Here is a 26,280-nt window from a genome sequence, read left to right as displayed (position 1 = left end):
GTTAGAAATATTAAAAGGGGTGCTATCCATGCCTAAGAAAACTACGGGGTGGTGCCTTTTATATACATGAGATTTATGAAAAATGAGGTCCCCTGCAGTGAGATGCAAAAATGATAATCTCCATTTCAGAGCATCTGGGCCTGAGGATTCAAGCAGCTTCTGTCCTGGAAAGAAAAAGGGGGCTGGATCCAGGAACAGGCTTTAGGACCCACCTAATGCAGTCAAATCAGAAGGATGTAATACTAGAAGGGCGGGTGGCTCACTAATGCCCCACAGGATTAAAGTCCTGTTCACCATTCAGCTGCCTCTTGTAAACATAGGAAGCAGTGAGATGTTCTCCCCTCCAGGCACTGCACTAAATAGCTCCTTCCAGCTTCTTCACAATTGCTCTGAGCATCATCTTTCTCTCTCTCTCGCTCTCCCATTCCTTCATAAGCATCCCTGGTAATAAGATTACCCACACTGACTTTATGACAATCTGAGGAAACTCCACATCTCCCTAACAGTCAACAACGACAACGTAAAATCTCCAACCAAGCACATTCTAATTTGTTTAAAAAAAATACTAATTACCTTTAACATTTTAGCAGATGTAGAGAGAAGCAGGTATGCAAATTTTTTTAATAAAAAAAGAAATTGCTTTTCTAATTAGAAAAATAAGAATTAAAAAAAAAAAAGCAATGTGTGGCAATTCCAAACATTAGCAGTCACCATGCTAGCCCCTGGGGATGTTTTGGCCAGATCATTAGAGAAAGTGCCCCAATCAGAATTGGGAATCTGATGAAGATGATCAATAGAAACCCAGGATTTGCCACCAGGGAATTTTAACAGGGCTGTCATGATGACATCATTATTACTCAGAGTGGGCACCTGGGGCACTACTCCCTCTCCCCGCCCCCACAAAAGCATTACCCTGTGCAATAGGCACTTCACTCTCCCTGGTCATCCGTGCCATGCCCCCTCCTAACTTCCTCACCTTCCCCTCGGTCAGATCAGGGCAGACCTATGCACTGGGCAGGGGCTGGACGGGGCATCCATGGCATGTTGCTATCCTTGGCCACTAACCTCAACTTCCTCTGGTTTTTCATTAACAAAGACAGGAAGGGATATTTGGCCAGGGAAGCATATTTTTAGGCTTTCATGCCTTTGTGATACTTGACATGACATCTCAAAGGAAACGTCCCAGCACAGATCCTAGTGGTATCTCCTGGCATCATCACAAACCCTGGAATAATAAACAGTAGATTTCTGAATGCCACACACTATGATATGTATTTTACATCCATTTTATTGTTTAGTAATAAACTCAGAGGTTGGGCATTCGTTTTGTGTCTTACAGATGAGTAAAATTATTCAGAGAACCTTTGGCATTTCACCCAAGTTCATGTCACTTGTAACAGCCCAGCCAGGAGAGGATCCAAGTCTTCCCTGACTTTGATACTCATGAAAGAATGGCTTACTCATTCTATGTCTCTCCGATAGAGCTGGGAGAGAGCAAGTGAGGGCAAGAAGGGAGTAAATGACGTTTTAAAACATTCTTCCCACGCTCCCCATAACCCCATGCTACTCATAAGCACAGGGCAAATTCCTGTATCTCTTCATCAAGCCCTGATTATGGCATTGATAACCAATTTGTACATTCAACCTGGGCCGCACTCAGCGTGAAGCCTGTAGATAGGTCACAATATCGTCATGTGTGTCCAGGAGCTCACTTCCCCCTATGACTTTCCCCACACAAATCCTGCCTGCCCCAGCAATTCCTGTCCTTTGGAGAGTGTCTTGGCCTTGGTCCTGACTTTGCCTCACATGGCTGAAAGCTTGAGTCAGTGACTGTCATTCTGGAAGCACAGGCACATGACAGCTGACAGAGCGATGGATACACTGGGAAGCCAACAACAAACTACTGGTGTGTTTCACAAGCTCCTAAAGAAACGTTCATTCCTACCGAGCTCATGACCAGCAGTTGGGATTTGCAGGTCCTAGTTGCTTGCCCACAGGCTGTTGAAAGAAACTTAGGCTGTAGACCCTGAGGTCAGTGAAGGGATAATAACTAGCTCCTGCATCTTCTCAGGTCAGTTTAGCTCCTAGGGATGAAACTATTCTTTTCCTGAGCGGACCTGAAGCTTTCTTCCTAGATCTCAAAATAAGCCACAACATTTCTGTCTTCCCTCCATATAATCGACTCCCAGAAAATCAACTCCACCATGAGTTATTTAAGCTGTGACTGACCATTCACTCATCTCAAAACTCTGATGGAGCATGAGGTACTACAGGCCAGCCCTCTGCTAGGCACTGGTATCCAGAAGTAAGATGAAAAAAGCTCTTGGTCCCTAAGGGTGCACAGCCTCTTGTAGTTGTCCTCCCCTCCTTCTGAACTCTCTGCCTTCCCTTCCCAGCAGGGTGGCCAGGAGTGGGATATGACAAGTCCCACATCCTGGTAGTTTAGCCCTAGAGTTATCACCCTGGCTAAAAGCTGAGCCGTAGAAAAATTGGAGTTACTGTCTAAAAGGATATACTTGCTTATCTATGAGTTTTATTTATTTCTGTCCTCCACAAATCCCCCACCCTTGCTGTGACCACAGGGAACTGAGATTTGGCTGTAATTGCTGCTCAATCACACACCATTAACTTCCCACTTAAGCTCACTTATACCAAGTACATATTTTATCCTCTCACCCACGCAGCCAACACACTAGAGCCCACAAATCATCTGTGTGCACTTTGGAAATTTTTCAATTATTTTTAATCAGCTCAAAACAGTCTGGTCCCAATGCAAGGGCTGCCCAGACTCACCAGGTACCAGGAGCTCAAGGCACCCAGGGAGTAAGTTACATACAGATTCCTTACCTGCCACAACAATATATTCCTAGCCATCTTTCATGGGGTGCATCAGCACCAGGAGCAGGCTTCAAGCTATCTTTTAAATGGCTGAAGAGGATGTCAAAGTAGATGTTGAATATAGCACTGAGGGGAGCAACAGTATTCAATTTGGGACTTTTCTATTTAGGGGTGGACTTTTACCTCCACTGGGCATTGTCACTCACCAAGCTCACTTTGGTGTGTGTCTCACCACAACACAGCCAAGAAACCGCAAAAAGAGAGACAGATGGAGGGAAAATAAACAGTGTGTGCTTTCTCCAAGCTAAAATTACCTGTTGCTTATCTAATAATAATAATCATCTGCTGCAATTTTTCCAACCCTCAGATAAATCAGATTTAAAATGTTGATGTGTCACAACATCTGATTAGCCACTGAGGCATAAATTACAGAGCAGAGCTAAGCAATGTAGGAGAGAAATGACTAGGATGAACAATGGTACCCCGGAAAAGGCTGAGTAAATGGGTGTTTTTAAGAAAACCCTTTTCTTATGTAGGGCCACATCACAGTCTCATCAATGATGGTTCCCTACTGAAGCTCCTGGAAACCTGGTTTCTTCTCCCAAAGGAGGAATTTGAAGCTATAAGGGCATATGCATAAAATGGCAACTGATCCCTGAACATTTGGTACAATGTTTGGCCCATAATAGACCCTCTGCAAATATTTGTTGAATGGGTGGGTGGGTGGGTGGATGGATGGATGGATGGATGGATGGTTGATTGAATTACATGGCTTATGATATACTCAATTCATGCAACAACGAGCAGTGATACTTTTCAGTTTTTTTTTCCCATTTCCTTATACCTCTATTCTGGGTACTCTTTATGTCTTGCTCTCTACCTAGATGAATTTCGCCTTCCTAACATGCCAGTCCCTACCTTGCTTAAAAGCCTGACACGATCTGGCCCCTGCCAATCTTTCTAGGCTCACTTCCTATCCTTCCCCACACCCTCAGCTCCAAGTACACTGAAGTCTTCGCATGAGCATGCCTGGTTCTCACTTCCCCGTGTCCATGTATGTACAGATTCTCTGTATGAAATGCTTTTCCTTGCCTTTCATCCCTTTTCACAATCTATCAATCACCAGAACACTTTGTTAACTTCTACCCATCCTCCCAGACTCATGACTTAGATTCTCAGGTGGTGGCTGGTCTTCCTCCAACATCATTACACCAATGACTCAATCATAGCACTCTTCACACTGTGTGAGAACCGTTTGTTCACTTACCTGTCTTCCTCGCTAGACTGAGCTGTCCTTGAGAGTAGGCACTCTGGCTTTGCTCTCTGAATTTCCAGCTGTCATTGTGTTTGGCTCATGGTAGATACTCAGTAACTATGAATGAATAAATGAATGTCGCGGGGAGATGTTTGTCCTGCAAGAGTGATGCCCAGTCATTAATATTTTCTTTTCTCCTCCAGGTTTCTGATTCATCAAACCCATTTCTTAATCGAATGCTCAACAGAGATACTATCACAAGAATAACATATAAAAGTAAGTTTGGTTCAATTTCCTCTACAGCAACTATTCTATAAAGGTTAGACCTGCCTGAAGGCAGGAAGCCAGAACTCATGATCTCCATGGGCCCTTTTCAGTTTCATGATCCTGCAGTTCTGTAGAAAGTCACTCTGGAGATTAGGGTCTGGCTAAGCAGCAGCTCATTTCAAGCAGAAGTCCCTAGGATGCCTTTGTCATCCATGCCTAAGGCAATAATGATTATGACTATGGTGGTCATCGTTATCCCATAGATTGGTAATGAGCCAGGGGACTCTGCTGGCTGACACACTCCACCATGTCAGCTGGCCACAGTTGGGGCTTTGCCAATTATGGGATTGAGAAAGCCCTCATCGGGTACTATGGATCCAATCGCAACATTTACAGAAGGCCTCAGCTAGACCAGTTCTCTGTGCGTGGCTGGGTCTCCTTTCCAGGCAGAGACAGGATGGCATCTGTCTTCAGCCACATGTGTGGCCCATGGATGTAGAGGACTCTGTCCAGTTTCCTTGGGTTTCCAGAGTGTTTTATCCCCAGACTCATTATGCCGAAAAGAGAGAACAGTGCAAAGTTGAAGGAGGAAGTAAAAAGATGCTGCTGTCATCTCCAGCAATCCCAGTAGGTGCAGGATGTGGGAAAAGTTGGGTGAGACAGCACACACCCATAGATGAAAGAAATAATATGAGGAAAAAAAGACTGTCTTTACCTAATTAGGAGCGAGCAGGATGCTGGGATTCAAGTCTTGGCTTTGTCCTTCATCAAGGAGTTTCCTCACTTTGACTGTGTCATTCATCTTGTAAAGTAAAAAAGTTGAACTTCAAGTTTCTAAAGTCCTTCTAGGTCTGGGATTCTGAATCAAGCAATAGGTAAATAATGATTCTCACAAAAGTGAAAAGCAGTTGGCAAACATCCAAGCACCCACATCCCCTTGGCATGCGCTTCACCAAGCCAGGAGCTCAGCTGTGTCTGCTGCTTCTATCTCCAATGGTGATGTGAAGAAAAAAAAAAAAATGAATGTGTACAGCTCTTACCTTGGACTGCCAACGGAGAGTATGGAGAATCCTTCACTCAGCCGTTTATTCACTTATTCGACAAACATTTCCTGCATGCCTGCCCCATGACAGGCACCAAGCGAAGCTCCAGGGATGTAAAGATGGCCCACACAGCAGCCCTACAACTACCACGTGCTTACTGCCAAGTCCCTCCCATCTGCAGAGGCTGGGAGGCTGGTAGGGCTGAGGAATGAACCTGGAGAATCCCACTCCACCTAGATAGACATTGCCCAGAAGAATGAATTAAGTTGTCTCCAAGCATATTCTGCCTTTTCTCATTAGTATTCTTATGGAGTCCTCTCTAAGCACACACTTAGATTGCTCAGCTAAGGGAGATATTTCTGTCTCGTGTGTAAATAGCACATTTATAACTGCCCATAAAAGATTATTATTCTTTTAACTTTTTTGATTAAAAAAGCATGAAAATTAAATAAAATGTTTTCAAATAATCTTGGATTCGCAATTTAGAGACCGTGAAAATGCATGAAATCACACATTAAAACCCCAACACACAGTCTAACAGATTGCCAGTTGCAGAGTCAGTCATTAGAGGGACTTTCCTCCCCACCCCACCCCCCACCCCCCAGCACTGGTCTGATTAAGTGATGTGGCTTGTGCCACCAAGGGAGGGGCAAGGGAGGGGCAAGAGAGGGGAGGGAGAGGGAGAGGAAGGGGAGGGAGAGGAAGGGGAGGGAGAGGAAGGGGAGGGAGAGGAAGGGGAGGGAGAGGAAGGGGAGGGAGAGGAAGGGGAGGGAGAGGAAGGGGAGGGAGAGGAAGGGGAGGGAGAGGAAGGGGAGGGAGAGGAAGGGGAGGAAGGAAAGGAAGAAAGGGAGGGAGGGAAGGAAAAGCAGTCCAAGTGTGGGGAGCCACATGCACAAAACCTGGAGAGCACTGAAGGCCGGCGAAGAGTTCAGAGGGAGGAACTCTGTCTTCATCAGCTCTTCGTCTCAGTGCCTAAGACGAGGCACGCCCAATAAGCACTGGTGATGGCCTGGGTGAATGGAAGGATGAATGGCCTCTTTCAGGAGCTGTGACGGGGCAGAGGGAGTGGCAAGAAAGATGTTCTGGAGCCAGATCTTGAGCCTTGTTAAGGTGTTTATGCAGAAGGCAGGCAGACGGTTAAACACCCTTACCACTTCTGAAGACACATTCCTAGAGATGCAAATAGAAGAGAGCAGGAGCGCCCTCTGCTTCTGACCCCCATACTCTATATCCCTCAGGGCCCAGGGAAAAGAAAGAGGAGCCAAAGCAAGATAAAGAGATTCTGGCCTGCCTGGGGAAAGATAGCTGATTTAGGCCCCCTAATAACAGGAATTTTGTGCTCCTATAATCCAGCAGGGAGTAATGGAGGTGTCCTCTGTAGTGACCTTTGTCACATACCTGAAGGGAGCAGCAGTGCAGGAATAATGATGGCCGATTCATGAGAATGACCCTGACACTGCTTTGCCCAGGACACTGTGGCAGAAAGGAATTGATTTGCGCAGCAGAAAACCACAGCTCTCTTTTGTCCCCAGGGCAGCCAGAAGGTCGGCCCAGTGGCAGGCAGGGGAGTCTGAAGTAGGAGTCATTCACTAGAACACAGCCAGTGGGTGGGAAACATAAGACTGGAAGTCTCTCCCGAGGCTCTCCAACAGGCAGCAGGTTAGGCCAGCACTGGCCCATAAATTCAGGTTAAGATGAAGACAGCTCAGGGGGCCCTATCAGGGTATCCTGCTTCTGTCCTCCTAAGTGTGCGAGAGAGAGAAATCAACCCCCCACCCCACCATTTCTACCATGCTACTGAGGGACACCTAAACTCCACCCCTGCCCATTCTACTGTTGCTACCCAGAACTGCACCCCAGCATAGCTTCAATTTGCTCTGCTCATTTAGATGCAGTATCCACTCTGCAACGTGCTGAGCCCCAGGAATATGGAGAAGATGCTTACTGAGCACTTTCCACACACCAAGGTCTATGCTTTACATACAGGCTCCTCACCTAATGCTCATGAAGTCCTTCAGAACAGTATGATTGCCATCCCCAGTTTACAGACAGGAAAAACCAAGGCTTCAAGAGGTGAAGTCATTTGACCAATGACACACATTTAATGGCTGTATCAGTCAGCAACTTCTGCATAATCAACAAGCATTCAATGATAAGCATTGATTTCTTATTGCTCCCTCTGTGGGTTGGTAGGGGTGGCTCTGCTTCCAGCTACAGGTGTGCAAGTGAGCTGAAGTAGCTCAGCTCCACGTGGCTCTCATTTTTCTAGGATCAAGATGATATCCAGGGCTAGTAGTTCTCATGGTAGAAGGAAGAAATAAGTGATGTGACTTAAGGCCTAGTCATGAAACTCACACACTCACTCTGTCCACTTCCACAAGCCAAAGCAAGCCACACGGCCAAGCTCAACATGAAAATCCTCCCAAGGAGATGAAGATGAGGAAGAAGTGAACATTTGCTGAAAAATATTCTTCCATAGTGGAAGAGCAAGGATCCAAATACAGGTCTTCCTGGGTACTGTTTCCTCTGCTTTTCCTTCCTATCATGCTTTCTCCCTAAAGAGGAAGGAAAGCTTAGCTCCAGGGTCTTAAAACTAATTGCAATGAAGATATTTTCACATTCCATGAAACTTGTCAGCATGTTTTTCTCTTAATTCCAACTTTGGTTCAGTTTGAAGAAGCATCTTTTTACTATTTGCATGGTGCCTCCACTTGAAAGGGACATATACTAACCACAGAACTGATGGGAACTTTGGCAGTTCAAGTCCATCCTGACCTAAGCTCTCTCCAACTCCCCTGGCCCTGAACATGGTACCTCCAGTGGAAATCAGTCATTCAGAGGGACACAGTGACATTGCCATTATTGACGTATATAGTCACCAGAGAAGGCACAGAGATTAATTCTAAAGGGGGTCGGTCTTCTGAAAATCTGCCCCTTGAAGGTCATTGTAACAAAAAGCCAGTCTAGAAATTTAAGCAGAGTGACGTAATCTGTTGACAAAAGGATCGCCTCATTGCTTGGTTGAGAACAGACTAAAGGGGTAGACTCCACAATAAAAGAGGATTGCAGCAACCCAAATAATGAGACCATGGCATTGACCTTGACCACGCTGATGGGGATTGGCAGGGAGATGGTGAGAAATAATTGCATATATTTTAAAGAAAAAGCCAAGAGGCCAGGCACAGTGGCTCACTCCTGTGATCCCAGCACTTTGGGAGGCTGAGGCAGGTGGATCATGAGGTCAGGAGTTTGAGACCAGCCTGACCAACATGGTAAGACCCCGTCTCTACTAAAAATACAAAAATTAGCTGGGGTAGTGGTGCGCGCCTGTAATTCCAGCTACTTGGGAGGCTGAGGCAGGAGAATCACTTGAACCTGGGAGGCGGAGGTTGCAGTGAGCTGAGATCGTACCATTGCACTCCAGCCTGGGCAACCAAGCAAGACTCCGTCTCAAAAAAAAAAAAAAAAAAAGCCAAGAAAGGTACTGATATATCTGATAATATATCTGATGTTTTATGTGAGAGAAAGAGGGGAGTGAGGGATGACTGTAAGGCTTTTAGCCTGAGCAACTGGAAAGAAGACATTTTCATCTACTGAGATGGGGAGACTGTGGATGAAGCGTATTCGTGGGTGGGAAGGAAATCAGAAATTTTGAACATGTTCAGCTTGAGATGTTTATAAGTTACCCAAGAAGAGGTGTGGAGTAGGCAGTTGGATATATGAGTCTGGATTTCAGGAGGGAGAACTGAAGATATAAATGTGGAAGACGTTGGCATCCAGATGGCGTTTAAACATTGGTGAAATCCTGAGAGTAAGAATAAATAGAGAAGAGAGGCGGGACATGTCCTCACTTTGAAAGAGCAATTCAAATCTCCATGACTTAGGATTGAAAATCACTTCTAAAGATATCTTTAAAATGCCACCCTGGAAGAGGCTCCTGTGTGGCTGCCTCATCAGCTCACTGAGGTGGTGCAGGGAGCTGCTGCACACATGGAGGCAGCGGGGTGAAATCATAACACGGCAGCTGGAAGAGACACAGTCCATTTGCCCGGTTTGTAGGATTGGGCACAGAATGAATGACCAGGAAAAAAAAGGGGAACTGTGCAAAATCATTCTTTTGAGCCAGTTACAAAAAAATCAATGCCAGGAAATTCATACAAGGAGGAAAGAGGGAGAATCTCGCCAAGAGGATTGGAAATTTTGGAAGCTAAATGTCATGCTGGTAAAGGCACCACACCCATGGGAGGCAGTGTGTTCTAGTGAAGAGAGATCTGGGCTCCCATCCTGGCTCTACCACTTCGTTTTGTTGCCTGACTTCAAGCAAGCTTCTAAACACCTCCCCCATCTGTAAGAGGAAGATATTAATGCTGACGTTGAGACGGTTGGCGTGAGAATCAAACAAGGTAATGAGTCAAATGCCTGAACAATGAGTGGTATAAACTAGGTGTAAGATGAATGTGTATCTCTAAGTTGTCTTAAGGTACATGGCTGTCAAATCTAGCTTCCTTCAGGGCAGGAGGCAGGTTGCTATGATGCCAAATAAAAATTATGTTGAAGGTAAATGCAATACAGGACACGGAGTCAACAGAATTTGCTTGTTTTAAATGAAATACCGCTCCTGTGCTTGAATCCATGCAGTGGATGGTAATGATTTAATGAGATTCTACTACTTTCCTTGCGAGCTTAGATTTCATATGTCTGAGTGAAACTTATAGAACACTCTAACTGGGACTGACAATGAAAAAAACTAGCCTGAACTAAATTCGGGCTGAATTTAGAAAGTCTTCTAAAGAAAACCCATTTTATTAAAGTCAAATTCCCCTTCAACAGATTGGGGGTTAAGACTGAAATCATGACATTGAAAAATAGATTTTCTGAATGGATTTTCTGGAGGAGATGTTGGTAATTTACTTGAAGTATTTTAATTTTTTAACAGTGTATTGGAATAATGCTAATATCCCTCCATTTTTTGTGTTAATTAATTGGCATTAACAGAATCCCAATTAAATAAAAGGTAGTATTCTTATTTTATTATCTACCCGATTTCATTAAGCCAGCATTATTTTTTAAAAAGAGATTTTATGCTATTTTCAAGTGGCTAAACTAGTGACCAATGGAGTGCAAAGAGGCTTCTTAAGTGGGTAAGAGGGAACAGTTATTAGGACACTGCATATAAAACACTTTACTCCAACATCCTAGGACAGTATGATTTTGGTAGCTTCATTCTCCTTCAGTGTCGCATGCCCCATTCATTTAGTCCAATAAGAATCCAAAGGATCACAAATTTCAAATTTAAAAAGGTATGGTGGCCGGGCGTGTTGACTCACACTGATAATCCCAGCACTTTGGGAGGCCGAGATGGGCAGATCACCTGAAGTCAGGAGTTCAAGACCAGCCTGGCCACCATGGTGAAACCTGTCTGTACCAAAACTACAAAAATTAGCTGGGCATGGTGGTGGGCACCTATAATCCCAGCTACTCGGGAGGCTGAGGCAGGACAATCACTGGAACCTGGGAGGCGGAGGTTACAGTGAGCCAAGATCATGCCACTGCACTCCAGCCTGGGCGACAGAGCAAGACTGCATCTCAAATAAAAAATAAGGAAAAAAAAGATACGACTATTGTCTTAATATATTTCCTCTAAGAAAATAAAACCGCACCACTGAAGGGATCTGGAGGAGAGCTTTTAGATACAGCGTTTTGACACGTGGCACAAGCCTTTAAAGCATCTTTTTCAGTCTTACCTGTTTATAACTTTGCTTTACTTCCCCCCAACCCCAGATCTTCTATTCAGCTAAAAGATGAATGTGTAGGCAAGGACAGATCAACTTGGAACTGCCTTATACTTCTCAGTTCTTTGGGAAGTGTTTTACGCGACGCTCCTCAGAGGGACGTGGTGTTAAATGTGATGAAATACCACCAAGGAGTTTAAGCATATTGCTCCTGGTGCCTTTCTCTATGCTTAATTGAACTTGTACTTTCATTTCAAAGGAACGGCTTTGGAAATGTTTTCACAGAATGCGAAATGCAGCACACCACTTTCCATGTTGCAGTCTAAGTAGTTACTCACATCAGCAAGGAACAGAACAGGAGCAGCTTACCTCCGTGAATCCAGTTCTCAGAGGCCCCTTTTTTCATTTGTTGTTTGTGTAAAACAAAATATCATATTACTTCATTCTTTAGTAATTGCCTTTTTTCATTTCAGTTGAATTTGCCTCAGATTACAAGAGGAGATGTCATTCTGTATGAGAAAATTGCCAAATAATTCCATATTGATCAGGAACAAGTCCGGCATTGATCTCTGAAACTGCCGTGCCTTGTTCTCTTTGGAATAGTTCTCTTCAAATGGGAACTTCATAAGCAGGAAGCCGGGCAATATTAAATCTCATCAGTGCTCCACATGAGTAAGCACAATGCATTTAACACAGGCTGACTGTTAAATGCAGATTGAAAAAAAAAGTTCAGACTGAGGGAAAGTTTCCCCTCACTCCCCCAAGTCTTCCTAGGCATTTTATCGTAGTGTACGTCTGCTACAAAAAGAAAAAGTCAGCTTGGGAATGTAACCAACTCCCAGTGGTGGAGCTGCTGAGCAGAGACCATTTCATTCGTTCATTCAAGCAGTGTTTACTAAACACCCAGTAGGTGGTGGACTCATGCTGGCATTTGGGGGCTCAGAGATACAAGATGCAAACCCTTCCCCTGAAGGCTCACAGCTTAGCAGGGACAGTCAAATAGGCAAATAATGATTGACAAGCTAATTCAGTAAATACAGTGAAAGAGGAGGGCACTGGCCCAGCTGGGGAAGCCAGGGAGTCCTTGAGGAGAGGAGCAGTAATTATTCCAGGGCAGGGTAGGAGGATGTGACAAACCTGGACCACACCTTATGCTAGGTGCTTGAAAAGCATGATCCTGTTTATTCCTCAAACAACCCCGTGAGCAAAGTACTCCAACCATCTGCTTATTACAAATGTAGAAACAGGCTCAGATGGTTACCTGTGGGTCCAAAGACACACGGACAGAGCAGCACAGTCAGCACTCCAACTGAGATGTGAGTCTAAAACTCACTCTCCACTCTGGATCTTTCCAAGTTCTGCTGTGTGAGGATATAAAAAGGGCAAAAGGTAAGAGTATAAGTATTAACAAGATTTGCAGAAAGAACACAGTGGGGAGTGAAAATGTCAGGAGAGCAGAAGCTGCCTATGTCCTCTGATGACTGTTGCATCTTGGAGAGAGGGTGGACAAAGTGGGATCTCCTGGCAGGACCTCAGTGGATGAAGTCTGGGGTATCAGCACTATGGTGTTTTGGAAACCTGCTGTGCGTGATAAATCCCTGAGCATAACCTTTGCCTCTTGCTCCTAGCCTACACTACACCTCTGCCCCCAATCTTTTCCACAAATATAGCTGCAGCACAAAGGCTGGTTACAGTTTCAAAGAAACAAAACGTGTTCCTTTTCTTTACTCCAGTCATGCCTGGAATGCGTCTCTTTCTACTTCCTCCTTCACTCCTCCCCACCGCCCCGAAAAAAATAAAATGCAATAATAACAGCATGCTAGAGTACCCAATGTGGTCCTCGTGCAAGCTTGGTTAAACAAATCACATTGACCTTTAACAAAAATGTGCCGAATGCTTCCTTCTCTTATTCAATATGTTAATCTTCAGGCCAAACCACCATCAGAGCAAGCCTCATTAAGTGCAAATCTGATCATGCTACTCCCTGGCTTCAAACTCTTCAGGGGTTCCACATTGCCTCCGGATGAAGCCACATTTCTCACAGCAGCCCTCCCTCCCCTTGCATCTCCACATCGCCCTGCAGCTCACACTCCATCCGTCCCCAAGTACACGCCACTCTTTCCTTGATTCTTTTTCTAGCATGGCTCTGTCTACAGTGGCCTTGACACCCTACCCCATTCCCAGATACACACTGATCACCTCCTGCTGTTAAAGATGCAGTTCAAGTCAACTCCTCGATTCATTCCTTCTTGAGTCTCCCGCGCCCTCGCCCCAGACAGAACTCACAGCCTTTCTGTGGGCCCAATGCAGATTTATGTCATTGTCTCTATGATGCCTTCTGCATTCACTTATTTCCTACTCATCTATACCTGGCTTAGTGCCTGACACATATTAGGGACTTAAGAGGCAGTCAGAGACAAATGCTTATATCCAATGTTAACTTATTGTGTTGGCCCCTGATGTAACCCCCAAGGTCCCTCATGTGAATGTGTGCCCTGGGCACTGTGGCTTTGTTATGGAAGCATCTGCCCATTCAGGCCATAGTGCAGACCCAGGCTGGCCGTATTCCAATCACTGTGTCTCTCTTGGGCATGTCCTTGTTCCTTGGTGTTTTGACAGAAAGGTAGAAACATTTAAATGAAAAGTGAAAAAGTCCTTCCTCCTAGGGTTGGTCTCCAAATCCAGCTTGATGAAGCTATCTTCCTCAGAGACTGTGAGTGGATGGAACCCTAGAGGGGTTCCCTTACCCCATCAATGGAGTAGGAGGCCAGGAGGGGCAGCTTTGAAAATGGAGTCGGCAAATTGTGATTGTATTTATATCATTCCAAACCATTGGCTCCATTGATTTGTTCACAATTTAATTGACAAAGCAACACTGAAATTCAAGTTCCCTTGGCAAAGGTAGCTCTTTCTTATTAGAGAAAGCTGAACGAGCAATTTCTAGAGGAAGAAATGGAGGAGAGGGCGTCTTTGCCAAAGAAAATAAATTAGCGGCATTAATCAGTAGGTAAGTACAGGCAGGTCAAGGTGCACTTATTACTGTGACATTATAGCCTACATATTTTTATTTTGCCATTTGTTATCTATCTCTCCAACTAGAATAAGGGCAGAGACTGCATCTATCTTGTTAATTGCTCTGTCCCCAGAGCTTAACACTGTGCCTAGCACAAAGAGATTCTAGTGAATAATTGTTGAATGAAAAAATGACCTTCGTCTGGAGGTCGGAAGAGCTGAGTTCTAATTTCCACTTTGCAGTCTCCAGCTAGCCCTGTGACCTTGGGCAGGCTACTTTGCCTCCCTGATCTTTAGTTTCTTGTCAATGGAGGATGTTACTATCTGTCTGACTCATCTTATTGAGTCAGTGTGAGGTTCCAGCCACATGTGAAAGTCTTCCTTTACCATATGTGTGCACAATACTCAACTGAAGACGTTACCTCAACCACTGAAGAATGAGTCTTTTCCCACTGGGAGTTAGACACATAGACGAGAGAACATGTGTGCATCCATGGGGCTGGGGAGTCAGTCTTATCCCTCAGCCAGCCAGGCTTTGGGACCCTGCCATGTGTTCTCTAGGACTCCTGGACTGGCCACAGTGATTGGTGCTCATGGTACCCCTAGGGATGTGATACCTCTGGAGATATAGATCTGGAATCACTGCGATACAGAAGGCAAGTGAAGCCATGGATGTAGATGAGCTACTCTCAGATGAGAGGATAGAGTAAGAAAAGAAGGGAGCCTTGGACTGATCTTTGGGGAATTGCATCATTGAGAGAAGCAGGTAGAAGATCAGGAGACAGCAACAAAACCTGAGAGATAATGGCCAGAAAAATGGGAATACTAAGTATGGTATTTTTGAAGCCAGCAGAAGAGAGCAATCATGTGCTAAAAGAAAGGAAGAAGGATCATGAAGAAGGGAGAAGATGAGAGATACACTGCAATTGACTGACATTTTAAAACCTCAATACATACAATTTTATCAAAAATATAATCAATACATTGAATAAAAAAATTAACAGGAAACACACCAAAATACTAATAGTAACAGTTTTAGATGACTGAAATTGTTTTCTTTTTTCCATATAGTCTGTGATGTACTTACGTCATTTTTACCATTGAATTACTATATTTAATAATACAAGATATATGGATATGAATACCTCAAATGGGTATAAGAGAAAAGGCTATCTGCAAAGACCTGAGAGAGAGAAAAAGCCACACACAGACAAAATAATCAGTTGTTGAACTTAACCGTAGAATCTCACGGTAGGATTTGGCCTGATTTACTTTTCTATCCAAAATTATTTTCTTATTGTTGTTTTAAGTGAGAATGGTCACTAGGTGACTTTCACAACAGGTCTTGAAGCTTTGATTGTCCATCTCATGATACCTGTAATGCCTAGGAGTCCAGGTCTCAGGGACTAGAACCAAGGACTCCTCAAACAATCCTTGTGGTAGAACGCATTGCTTACAGCTCACCGATGGTCAGGGTCCCATCCTGTGGAAGGAATGGGCTTCCTCGCATCCCTGACATCAGCCTTAACCATGTGACTTCTCTGGCTACCAAAACGTGAGCACAAGTGATGTGTGCCACTTCTGGGATGGAAGTTTTAAGAACCAACACACGTTCGCCATGCTTTCGCTTCTGTCACTGTGATCCACACAGGTCCAGGTGTTTACTGCTCTAAGAGCCTAGGTCCCAAAGCATGGACAATGACATGGAGGGAAGCCTCAGCCAACCTGGAATGATCGTGTGTGAGCAAGAAATAAATTCTTATTGCTTAAAACAACTGAGATTTGGGGGACAACTGCTTGTTACTGCAGCCTGTCCTGACAGATAGAGTCTTCTGGAATTCCAAAAGAAATATATATATATATATATGTGTGTGTGTGTGTGTGTATATATTTGTATATGTGTATATATATAATGTATATATGCATATATATGTGTATATATGTATATGTGTGTATATATGTATATGTATGTATGTATATATGTCAGCAGTACCATCCCTTTCTCAAGAAACCTAATTTTTAAGTCTTCTTTCCTTCTCTAGATGATGCATATTTACTACAGGGGCTTAACATAGAGGAACTTTATCCAGAGACCTCTAGTTTCATCACTTACGATGGGTCGATGACTATCCCACCCTGCTATGAGACAGCAAGTTGGATCATAATGAACAAACCTGTCTATATAACTAGGATGCAGGTGAGTTTCTCTCTGGTCATTTAGCTAATGGAGAAGAATGATGTTAAAATCACTGAACTGTGGAGTGCGTATTATAATAGTTTACTAGGACCACTATAACAAAGTCCCACAAACTGGATAGTTTAAAGCAACACAAACTTATCGCTTCACAGTTCTGGAGACTAGAAGTCCAAGATCAACATGTCAGCAGCATTGCTTTCAGCGGAATGTGAGGAAGAATCTGTTCCATGCCTCTCCCCCAGCTTCTAGTGGTTTGCTGACAATCTTTGGCGTGCTTTGGCATTTAAAAGCACCACCCTAAGCTCTACCTCCATCTTTCTTTTCTTTCTTTTTTGAGATGGAGTCTTGCTCTTGTCACCCAGGCTGGAGTGCAGTGGCGTGATCTCGGCTCACTGCAACCTCCGCCTCCTGGGTTCAAGCGATTCTCTTGCGTCAGCCTCCTGAGTAGCTGGGATTACAGACACATGCCACCACACCCGACTAATTTTTGTACTTTTAGTATAGATGGGGTTTCATCATGTTGGCCAGGCTGGTCTTGAACTCCTGACCTCAGGTAATCCATCTGCCTCGACCTCCCAAAGTGCTGGGATTACAGGCATGAGCCACCACACCCAGCCTCTACCTCCATCTTTATAAGGTGTTCTCCCTGTATCTGAGGCTCTGTGTCCAAATTTCCCCTTTTTATAAAGACACCTTCTGTATTGCATTAAAGCCTAACCCCAATAAGCTTGTCTTAGCTAATTCCATCTGCAATGACTGTTTCCAAATCAGGTCACATTCTGAGGTACTGGGGGTTACCAGTACCTTCAGCTTATGAATTTCAGGGGTACACAATTCAACCTATATGCCTGGGTTTAAAGAGCCAGCATCCAAAAGGCTTAGCCTGAGCTAATTATAGAAGCATCTCACCTGTCTCAGTGGGAAAAGACAGCCATTACCTCCCAGACTGTATTCTACAACTACAGTGTTCAGAAAGCAAGCAAGCAAGCAAAATGGAAGATGTCATCATGCATTTGAAAAAGTTGGGTTTTAAAAAAGTTAAATAGATTCCATTGTTGAAGGACTTCTGGGGTCCTTCTTAAATGCTAATACATGTGTCAGTCTTCAAGAGGAAGTGGTATGATATGTAGCATTTCGCATACATATTTGAATGTGCAGTTTTTTTTTTTTTTCTTTTGGATCATCTCACAGAGTTAGTACTCGTCAGAACTGGATGGGAGGCAGATGGGTCCTCCTGTGGGAGCTTGGCCACATGGCTTATTGTGCTCTTCAGGCCTGTCACCCCACCTCTATGAAATGAACACTCCTCTTCTTTATTGAGAGGGGGATAAATTGCATGAGTTTGCTCCAGCTCTGACATTCTACGATTGTGGGAGTCTATAACAAATTAAAGGAGAGATGAGCAAAGGAAGCAGAAGCCAATATACTTGATGGGATATATGTTCCCACCCGACAACCATTTGAACGATTTGAAGTTCCTTATCCTATCTTTATTGATTGGGACTCACTGGGTGACAGGCAGCAGTAACTCCCCACTTAAGCTTAGAAAAAGCATTTATTCAAGAGCTACGGGGGCATCTTAGAGAATTTAAAATCAGAAATTGACATCAGAAATTCACTGAAATGGGAACCCCAGAAGCGCTTTCTCTGTTGTCCTCTTCTCACTACACTTTCACTTCATTCTTGTCTGCTAGAGACCGTCTTCTTTTGCCTCAGTCCTGTGGCAGAACACACCTGCAAACAGTCCAGCCACCTGGCCCTCATAGTCTCACAGAAAAGATACCAAACTGGTCCAGCTTAGTTTAGCTCTGACCCATGGACCAATCACTATGATCCACGTAATACCATGTGGGAGTCATGGAATTATTGAACCAAAGTGTATCAAAGAAAGAAAGAACCTTAGAGAAACCTAACCAGATTTGCTCCTTTTTTGGATGCTGCATTTGAGGGTGAGAGGGCGCAAGTGACTTGTTCAGAGGCATACACAAGCTAATAAGCTAGAAGCAAGGCTGGCTTCATGCGTGGAGGCATAATGGGCCTTCAGCTCAACTGAACTCATGGAAAAAAGGGACTCTGTGGGGCTTATACAGCCCTTTCCTCATACAGCCGATACCACCTAGCTTGGCCAGAGTCTCTGTGGTCTTCTTTCTTCCCTAGTGCATTTAAGAGGATGGTTGGATCTCACGGCTACTTCTCTCTCCTCAGATGCATTCCTTGCGCCTACTCAGCCAGAACCAGCCATCTCAGATCTTTCTGAGCATGAGTGACAACTTCAGGCCTGTCCAGCCACTCAACAACCGCTGCATCCGCACCAATATCAACTTCAGTTTACAGGGGAAGGACTGTCCAAACAACCGAGCCCAGAAGCTTCAGTATAGAGGTGGGTGCGGTGGTTCAGAGAGTGGAGGATCTAGGCCAGAGCTCAGTCTTCCTGCTTAGACCTGTTCTTAAAGCCTGGCATTATCTTCCATTATAGGAATGATGACTATAAATGACAATAACTGTCACGCTCCATTTGCATGGTGATGAAGGTCTAAAGGTTTGATATATGTGATATAGATATCTGTATGAATGCATCTAGGTAGGTAGGTAAGTGGACGGATGGATGGTAGGTAGATGGCAAGGTGTAGAGGTTTGATATATGTGTGAGAGAACTATATATATGTAACCTTTAAACACATATATCAAACCTTTAAAATCCCTTAGATCAGGCAAGACAGTTTCTTTTTATTGCCATTTTACAGAAGAGCCCAGAAAGGCTGATGTTCCCAAGGTTATCTGTTAGAACAGGACAGCAAAAAGCATTAGAGCTTTTAAGTATAATGCAAGAAAGACCCCCTTTCCCCTAGAAGGTGAACAAATACTCTAAAGGGCAGGCCATTAGGATCCAATGGGGTAATTTGTGAGTGTATATGTCCCTAGAAATGGTTATTATTCCTACTAAAGGGGACATTTAAGGTGACATCTGCCTCCTGTAACTCTGTGGTCCACACCCAGCCCTCTCTCTCTTCCCTTCGGCTTACTATTAAACATCTGTTAATCATTGTGGTAAACATTCAGTGTGGAAAGACAGATGGAGGCAGGATGGGGTCTTGGAGAGCCCTGGACTGGAAATCAGGACACCCAAGTTCTGGGCCTCATTCTAACAAGCTGTGCAAACCCAGCCACACTGTCTACCCCCTAGACCTGGCTTCTTCGTGACAGTTCCTATGCCATCTACTTTGTAGCCTGTTGCTACTTTGTAGCAATAACATGCTCCCCAAATAGGAGGGCTGTGGTTATCACCAGACAGCTTTTAGAAGCAGCCTCTACCACTACTCCTTGATCCTCCACTTCATTCCTCCTACTTCCCTCATGTTCCCTTCTTTTCTCTCTCTGATACACTTGCATGCCCAAACTACATATTTCCACTCCCTTCCAGCCAGAACTACCAGAAAAGTAAATACCTAACTCATTCATTGCTTCTTCTCTTTAGTCAACACCCCTGGTATTGTGTTCCTACTATGTGTCAGTTAGCTGGGTGATGGGTGACAGATAGGACCCCTATCCACACAGAGCATATGGTCTACAACAGGAGTCTACACACTTTTTCTATAAAGGACAGAATATGTTAAGTTTTGAAGCCATAAAATCTCTGACATTGTAGTATGAAATCAGCCGTTGATAATATGTAAATGAATGGGTATGGCTGTGTTCCAATAAAACTTCATTTATAAAACCAGGTATTGTGCTGGATTAGATCTGTGGACTGTTGTTTTTCCATCCCTGGCCTAGAGCGGTGTCATCCATGAGAACTTTCTGTGGTAATGGGAATGTTTTCATGATAGGTTGATGACTATCCTGCATTGTCCAATACAGCAGCTACTAGCCATATGTGGCCATTGAACATTGGATGGGTGATTAGTACAATGATGCAACTAATTTTTTATTTTAATTAATTTAAATTTACAGTAGCCACATATGGCAGCTAGTGGCCACCATATTGGTCAGTATAGGCCCAGAAGGTCATGGAGAATTGGAAGGGGATATTTGCAATGCATATAAGTAAGCAGGCATTTACAAAACAGTCCCTTCCCCTCTGGAGGAATTCTCTAAAACTGTATGCAAATTAATTGAGTATGCCTCATTTTATGTTGTATGTGTGATTTTTTTTCTTTCTCTCTCTTTTGCAGTAAATGAATGGCTCCTCAAGTAAGGAACAAAAGCCAAGAAGAATCCCACCTCAGTGAAATGCTACAACTGTGAATTGACGTAACCTAGAATGTCCCCCTTCTTACTTCTCTCTCCTTCTTTCCCCCAAGCCTCATTCATTCTTGGGATTGGCCCTTTCTTCATGAAAAGTGTCTGCAAAACCATGGCAGAGGAATACATCTCTCACACATACTCACACACACACAAAGCACTTGCACATACATACAAACACACGCAAACATACCTACGCACACACACTCTCTTACAACCTCCATCATGGAAAGTCAAGTTTCAGAAACAAAAGTCTCATTCATAAGAGGTCTTAGAAGAAAATAACCAGTTAACCTGATTACAATTTTGATACCGTTTTCCTGAACTAATAAATCTACCCAATGAGACTTTTCAGCCTTTGTACATACAAAATTCTTCCAAAAGAGAGAGGAGAAAATACAGCTCTGATGGCATCAAATGAACTTTGCATCAAGTAATTTCAGATAGTGTCCTAGGATCCTTTGAGGGTGCTGGTAGCAGGTGAGCAGGGCAAAGTTGACCAAGGACACTTATTTCTAGATTATGATTCTTCTGTTTACTCAACAATTTAAAAAGAAAAAAAGGACAGACATTGAAGAGCTACACATTGTATATATATCACCACAGACTATAAAGAAATGGAATTATTTCCCTCTTTGTCACATATCTGTAGTAGGATTTGCCAAGATCAGAAATGATCCATTTGCTGTTTCTTGTTTTCCAAAGGTCATACATTGTGTTTGGTTATTGTTACCAGCTCAATAAATGTGTTTAATGAGTTAATTTCTTTTTTCTGGCTTTGGTCTGTTCTCCTTCTTTACAGGCTAAGCCCTGGCTCCATGCAACTGCATTCTTTGATTTCATTTGTTCCTTCATCTACATGTTTTGTTCATTTGCAGCCAGTTTTTACTGAGTTTGTGGCAATCAGGAATGCATTTGCTAAGCAAGTATGACTTTAATTCCACTCCATGGCTCGATCATTCACATGAGGTGAGCTTCAGCCTGAGATAGCAGGCGACAGATTTCTTGCATTTCAAAACTGCCATGCCCCCCTGTGATGCTCCCATGAAGGAATGCACTTTGCCTTGTAAGTTCCTGGGAAAGGGGTATCTTTTCTCTCCAGGTGCAGCCAGATCTCACAAAGTACAAAACGAATGCCTTTCTTTTCTTGTTTATAATGGTCACTCACTGTGTTTGGTTACTGTCAAGAAATCAATAAATGTGTTTAACAAGTTACCCAGTACCCATGTCTGACTTTATTGAGAAAGAGGATGCTCCCTGCTGAAGTCTCTGAGTCCTGCTGGGTGCAGGAGCAATTGCGTACAGGGCTGGCAGGGCAGCCAGAACAGCCTGTCTAGCCATTCCCAGAGCCAGGTAATTAATACCCTGTTGAGAAAACATATAGGCTTAGCTCCTGGAAGAGAACACTTGGATGTTTGTTCAGTGGCCAAATTAAAAATAACTTTCATCTCTCCTTTCTGTCACACTCTCCTGGAAGGGGGACAGTGCAGGCAAGGAGAAACTGTGCAAATGAGAACATTCCCAAGCATATGAAAAACTCCAGCCTAGTGACTAGATGGATTGACAATGAAAAATTCAAAACACCCAGTTATTTCATACTCAAAATAACATACTTAACTGGATTTTATCTTTTACTTTTTGCATCAATGTCAGACACATGGCAGCCGTAGCTATGATGGCATCTAGGCCTATTTCTGGGCAACCTTATTTTTCCAGAGAACCAAATATTCACAAAGGTTTAGGGTGAGCAGGTGGCAATCTTTATGTGGCTTGCTGCTGCTTCTGAGGTAGAATCTTCCTTATCCTGTAATGGCAGGCAGCGATATAGTATAACAGCTGAAGAATATGGATGGTAAATCAACTTCACTCTGCCTCGTGCCTGCTGTGTGACCCTAGGCAAGTTGCTTTACTTCTCTATCTGTACATTGGGGAGGTTAATAATTGCCTCTATGAGTTATGAGGCTTAAACACTATGTAGTTACTTAAAGCAGCCTGCACGATACCTGCAATGACTGTTCTATAAATGGTACCAATAGTAGAGCATTTGTATGACCTGCCTATTAAAAGTTTATCTGAGTCATACCATGCCTTCCTTTACAGGGTGGTGGTAGCATCAACCACAACAAGGACACCAGAGTGACAGCAAACGAAAGCAATAGATACCCAGCAGACTGCACATAGATAAATGCCTACGATGTGTTGAGGAAGAGAAGGAGAAGCACGAGTGAGGAAGGCAGGCAGGCAACTGGGTTTCTAGGCCCCACCCCATCACAGCATCCTCTCTGACACTGGGCAAGTCAACTCCCCTCCCTGGGACTGAGTCCTTATCAACAAATGATTTGGACAAGACAACCTACCCTGGCCTTTCCACTCTTCATTCCCCAACTGTGCCTCTCATTCAGTTCTTTAGTCCAGTGAGAACAAAGAAAAACCCAGTCTCTCATGCCTAGGGCCCTAGGCATAGGCAGACTTTCACTTTGACCAAACGGGACTCAAAATGGGGCAAACTGGCTCCTGTCTCTGACTTTCTGGGCCAGTCCTAAATGCCCCTTTCTCCATACTCACTAGGTTTCCCAAACTATAAAAAGAAAATATAGTCACTTTGCCCTCACAATATGTGGGAGTAATAAAAAGACTAGCTAGATTAGTACTTCTCAAAAAAAAAAAAAAAAAAAGTGGTGGTAGTTTTTAAAGTACCAAAGAGCCCCCGGACTTCCTGAGCACCCATGGGCTGCAAAATCTATTGATGTATTTTTGTTCTTTGATGTCTTCATCTAGGACTTGGTCTGATCTGGGTCTTGATCTCTTCAACATCACTAATCATCAGGGAAATGCAAATCAAAACTACAATGAGATACCACCTCATACCTGTTGAAGACATCAAGGAACAAAAATACACTGATCGATTTTGCAGTCCATGGGTGCTCAGGAAGTCCCAGGGGAGTGGTGTCTCTGTGCTCCACAGTGTGCGCCAATTGGCCAGCTTTGCCTGTTGGAGCCATGGCTGACACGGGCACCCCTTCCCTTTTGGAGAAGTAGTCTACGGCCTGCAACTAAACACATGCTAAGCCTCAGTTCCCTCCTCTGCGAAAGTGGGGAGGTAGGTAAATACCCGAGAGCGCTCTGGACAAACTGAATGAAAAAAGAGAACACGTCGAGGTGAGTGGATCTTCTGAGGTCAGGAGTTTGAGAACAGCTTGGTCAATATGGTGAAACCATGTCTCCAATAAAAATACAAAAATTAGCCGGGCCTGGTGGCACGTGCCTGTAATCCAAATTACTCGGGAGGCTGCGGCAGGAGAATCACTTGAACCCAGAAGGTGGAGGTTGCCGTGAGCCAAGATCCATCACTCCACTGCACTCCAGCCTGAGTGACACAGTGAGACTGTCTCCAAAAAAAAAAAACAAAACAAAACAAAAAACAAAAAAACATCATGTGGAAATCCACAGCCCTAGCCCCTTCTTGGGGACACATTTTGTGGTTTCCCAAACCATTTAGGGCCTTGTTCCAATCTCCCTCTGTAGCAGTTAAGTTTCCATGGTGACATCAGGACAACCACAACTCGCTGCACTAAATGTGTCTGGAATGTGGTACAAGACAGTGAGAGAATTACATGGAATCTGGACAGGAAAGCAGTCCTTGACCACAGCCCATAACACACACATCAGGCCAAAGAAGATGATTGACAATGGTCAATTAGCATATGCCCAGGGTGGACCCTTCCTGCTGGAACCCAGAACACCTGCAGTTCATAAGAGTATCTCAGTTTTCTTGTTCCAGAAATCCTAAAAGTAGGACCTCTAGGAGCAGAAACTTACTGTAATATTATTCACCAACTGGCACAACTGAACATAAGGAAAGATCTGCCAAGACTCCAGTTGAAAAAAACATACTATTATTGATAAGGTCTGCCATAGGTTGCACATTTTCTGTGGTCCAGGCCCTGTGCCAAGCAGTTTACAAATATCATCTCATTTTACCCACACGGTGACCCACAAAGTAATCACCACTGCTGTCCCTGGGTTGTAAACGCAGAAATTGACTTCTTATAGACCAGGTGATAGCCTCGGGGTCACATAGCTCATAGGTGGCAATGCCAGACTCAACTCTTCTAAGCCAGTGGTTCTCAAAGCATGGCCCCAGCCAGCAGCATCACTTGGGAGCTGGTTAGATATGCACATTTTTAGATCCCACTCGAGACCTATTGACACTCAGAGGGTGAGGCCCGGCCATCTGTTTTAACAAGCCCCCTAGATGATTCTGATGCACACTCAAGTGTGAGAACCACCGTAAATCAAATATTCATCCCTACTACTTCCTACTCTAGAGGTTCCCGAACTTTACTACATATTAGAACCTCCTTAGCATAACGTCCTCCAAGTTCACCCACATTGTGGCAAACGGCAAGATTTCCTTCTTTTTAAGGCTAATATTCCACTGTATGTCTATGCCACATTTTCTTTACCTGTTCATCTGTCAGTGAACAATTTAGCTTTTATCCTAAGTGTCTTTGTTATTGTAAGTAATGTTGCAATGAGCGTGGGAATACAGATATCTCTTTTCAATCCTGGTTTCAATTCTTTTGGGTGTATACCCAGAAGTGGGATTGTTGGATCATACGGTGGGTCTATTTAATTTTTTGTGGAATCTCCAATACTGTTTTCCGTAGTCCGTACCAATTTACACCATCAACAGTGTACAAAGGTCCCCTTTTCCCCACATCTTTGCCAACATTTGTTGTCTTTGGTTTGCTTGATAATAGCCGTAACAGGTATGAGGTGGTATCTCGCTATAGTGTTGATTTGCATTTCCCTGATGATTAGTGATGTTGAACACCTTTTCATATACCTGTTGGCCACTTGTATGTCTTCTTTGAGAAATGACTATTCAGATCTTTTACCCATTTTTTAATCAGATTATTTGTGCTTTTTTCTATTGAGTTGTGGGAGTACTAAATGAAATAAGCCAGACTCAGAGGAACAAATACTACATGACCCCATTTATATTAGGAATATAAAATAGTCAAACTCATAGAACCAGAGAGTAGAATGGTGGTTACCAGGAGGTTGGGGGAGGAGAAATCAGGGAGGTGTTGGTCAAAAGTCAAATTGTTTTAGTTATCCGGGATGAGTAAGTCCTTAAGATCTACTGTAGAGCACAATACCTATAGTTAACAATGCTATCTTTTATTTTTAAAAATTGTATACATAAAAATAATAGGATAAATCTTACGCTAAGTGTTCTTATGACAAAAGATGAGGAAACTTTTAAAGATAATGGTTGCATTTATGCATTGCTTATGGTGATGGCTTCGACGGTGTATACTTATCTTCAAACTCATCAAGATGTATATATGTTAAATATATACAACATTTTTATATATCAATCATAAAAACAATTCAATTATATAGATGTCTTCACTTTATAGTCAATCATAAAAATATAACTCAATAAAAAAATATAGTAATAATTTTTAAAAGAATCTCCTAGAAAGTTTTAAAAATCCCAATGCCCAAGTTATACTGCATATCACTTACATTAGGATATGTGGTAGCAGCAGCCAGGCTTCAGTGTATTGTAAAGATCTGCAGATGACTCCAAAATGCAGCAAACTTTGGGGATCATACCTCTACCTAAAGGACCTTCTTAGTGGAGGGTTCACCTCTGAGGGGCATCCATTGGAGCCCAGAGGC

At 43.6% G+C, this 26,280-nt stretch overlaps 1 protein-coding gene across 1 annotated transcript in view; it reads left to right on the top strand.

Moving 5' to 3' along the window:
- Positions 1-21,801, top strand: part of CA10 (carbonic anhydrase 10) — a 525,515-nt gene extending 503,714 nt beyond the window's left edge. Inside the window, exons 6-9 of the mRNA XM_055258217.2 lie at positions 4,297-4,369; positions 16,190-16,344; positions 18,550-18,724; positions 20,517-21,801. Coding sequence (XP_055114192.1) covers positions 4,297-4,369; positions 16,190-16,344; positions 18,550-18,724; positions 20,517-20,539 — 426 coding nt within the window. The 3' untranslated portion in view covers positions 20,540-21,801. The remainder of the gene's footprint in view (positions 1-4,296; positions 4,370-16,189; positions 16,345-18,549; positions 18,725-20,516) is intronic.
- The last annotated feature ends 4,479 nt before the right edge of the window (positions 21,802-26,280 follow it).

The sequence above is a fragment of the Symphalangus syndactylus genome, chromosome 20 (assembly GCF_028878055.3).
Source record: "Symphalangus syndactylus isolate Jambi chromosome 20, NHGRI_mSymSyn1-v2.1_pri, whole genome shotgun sequence".
NCBI lineage: Eukaryota > Metazoa > Chordata > Mammalia > Primates > Hylobatidae > Symphalangus > Symphalangus syndactylus.
This window is presented reverse-complemented; position numbering and strand designations above follow the sequence as displayed.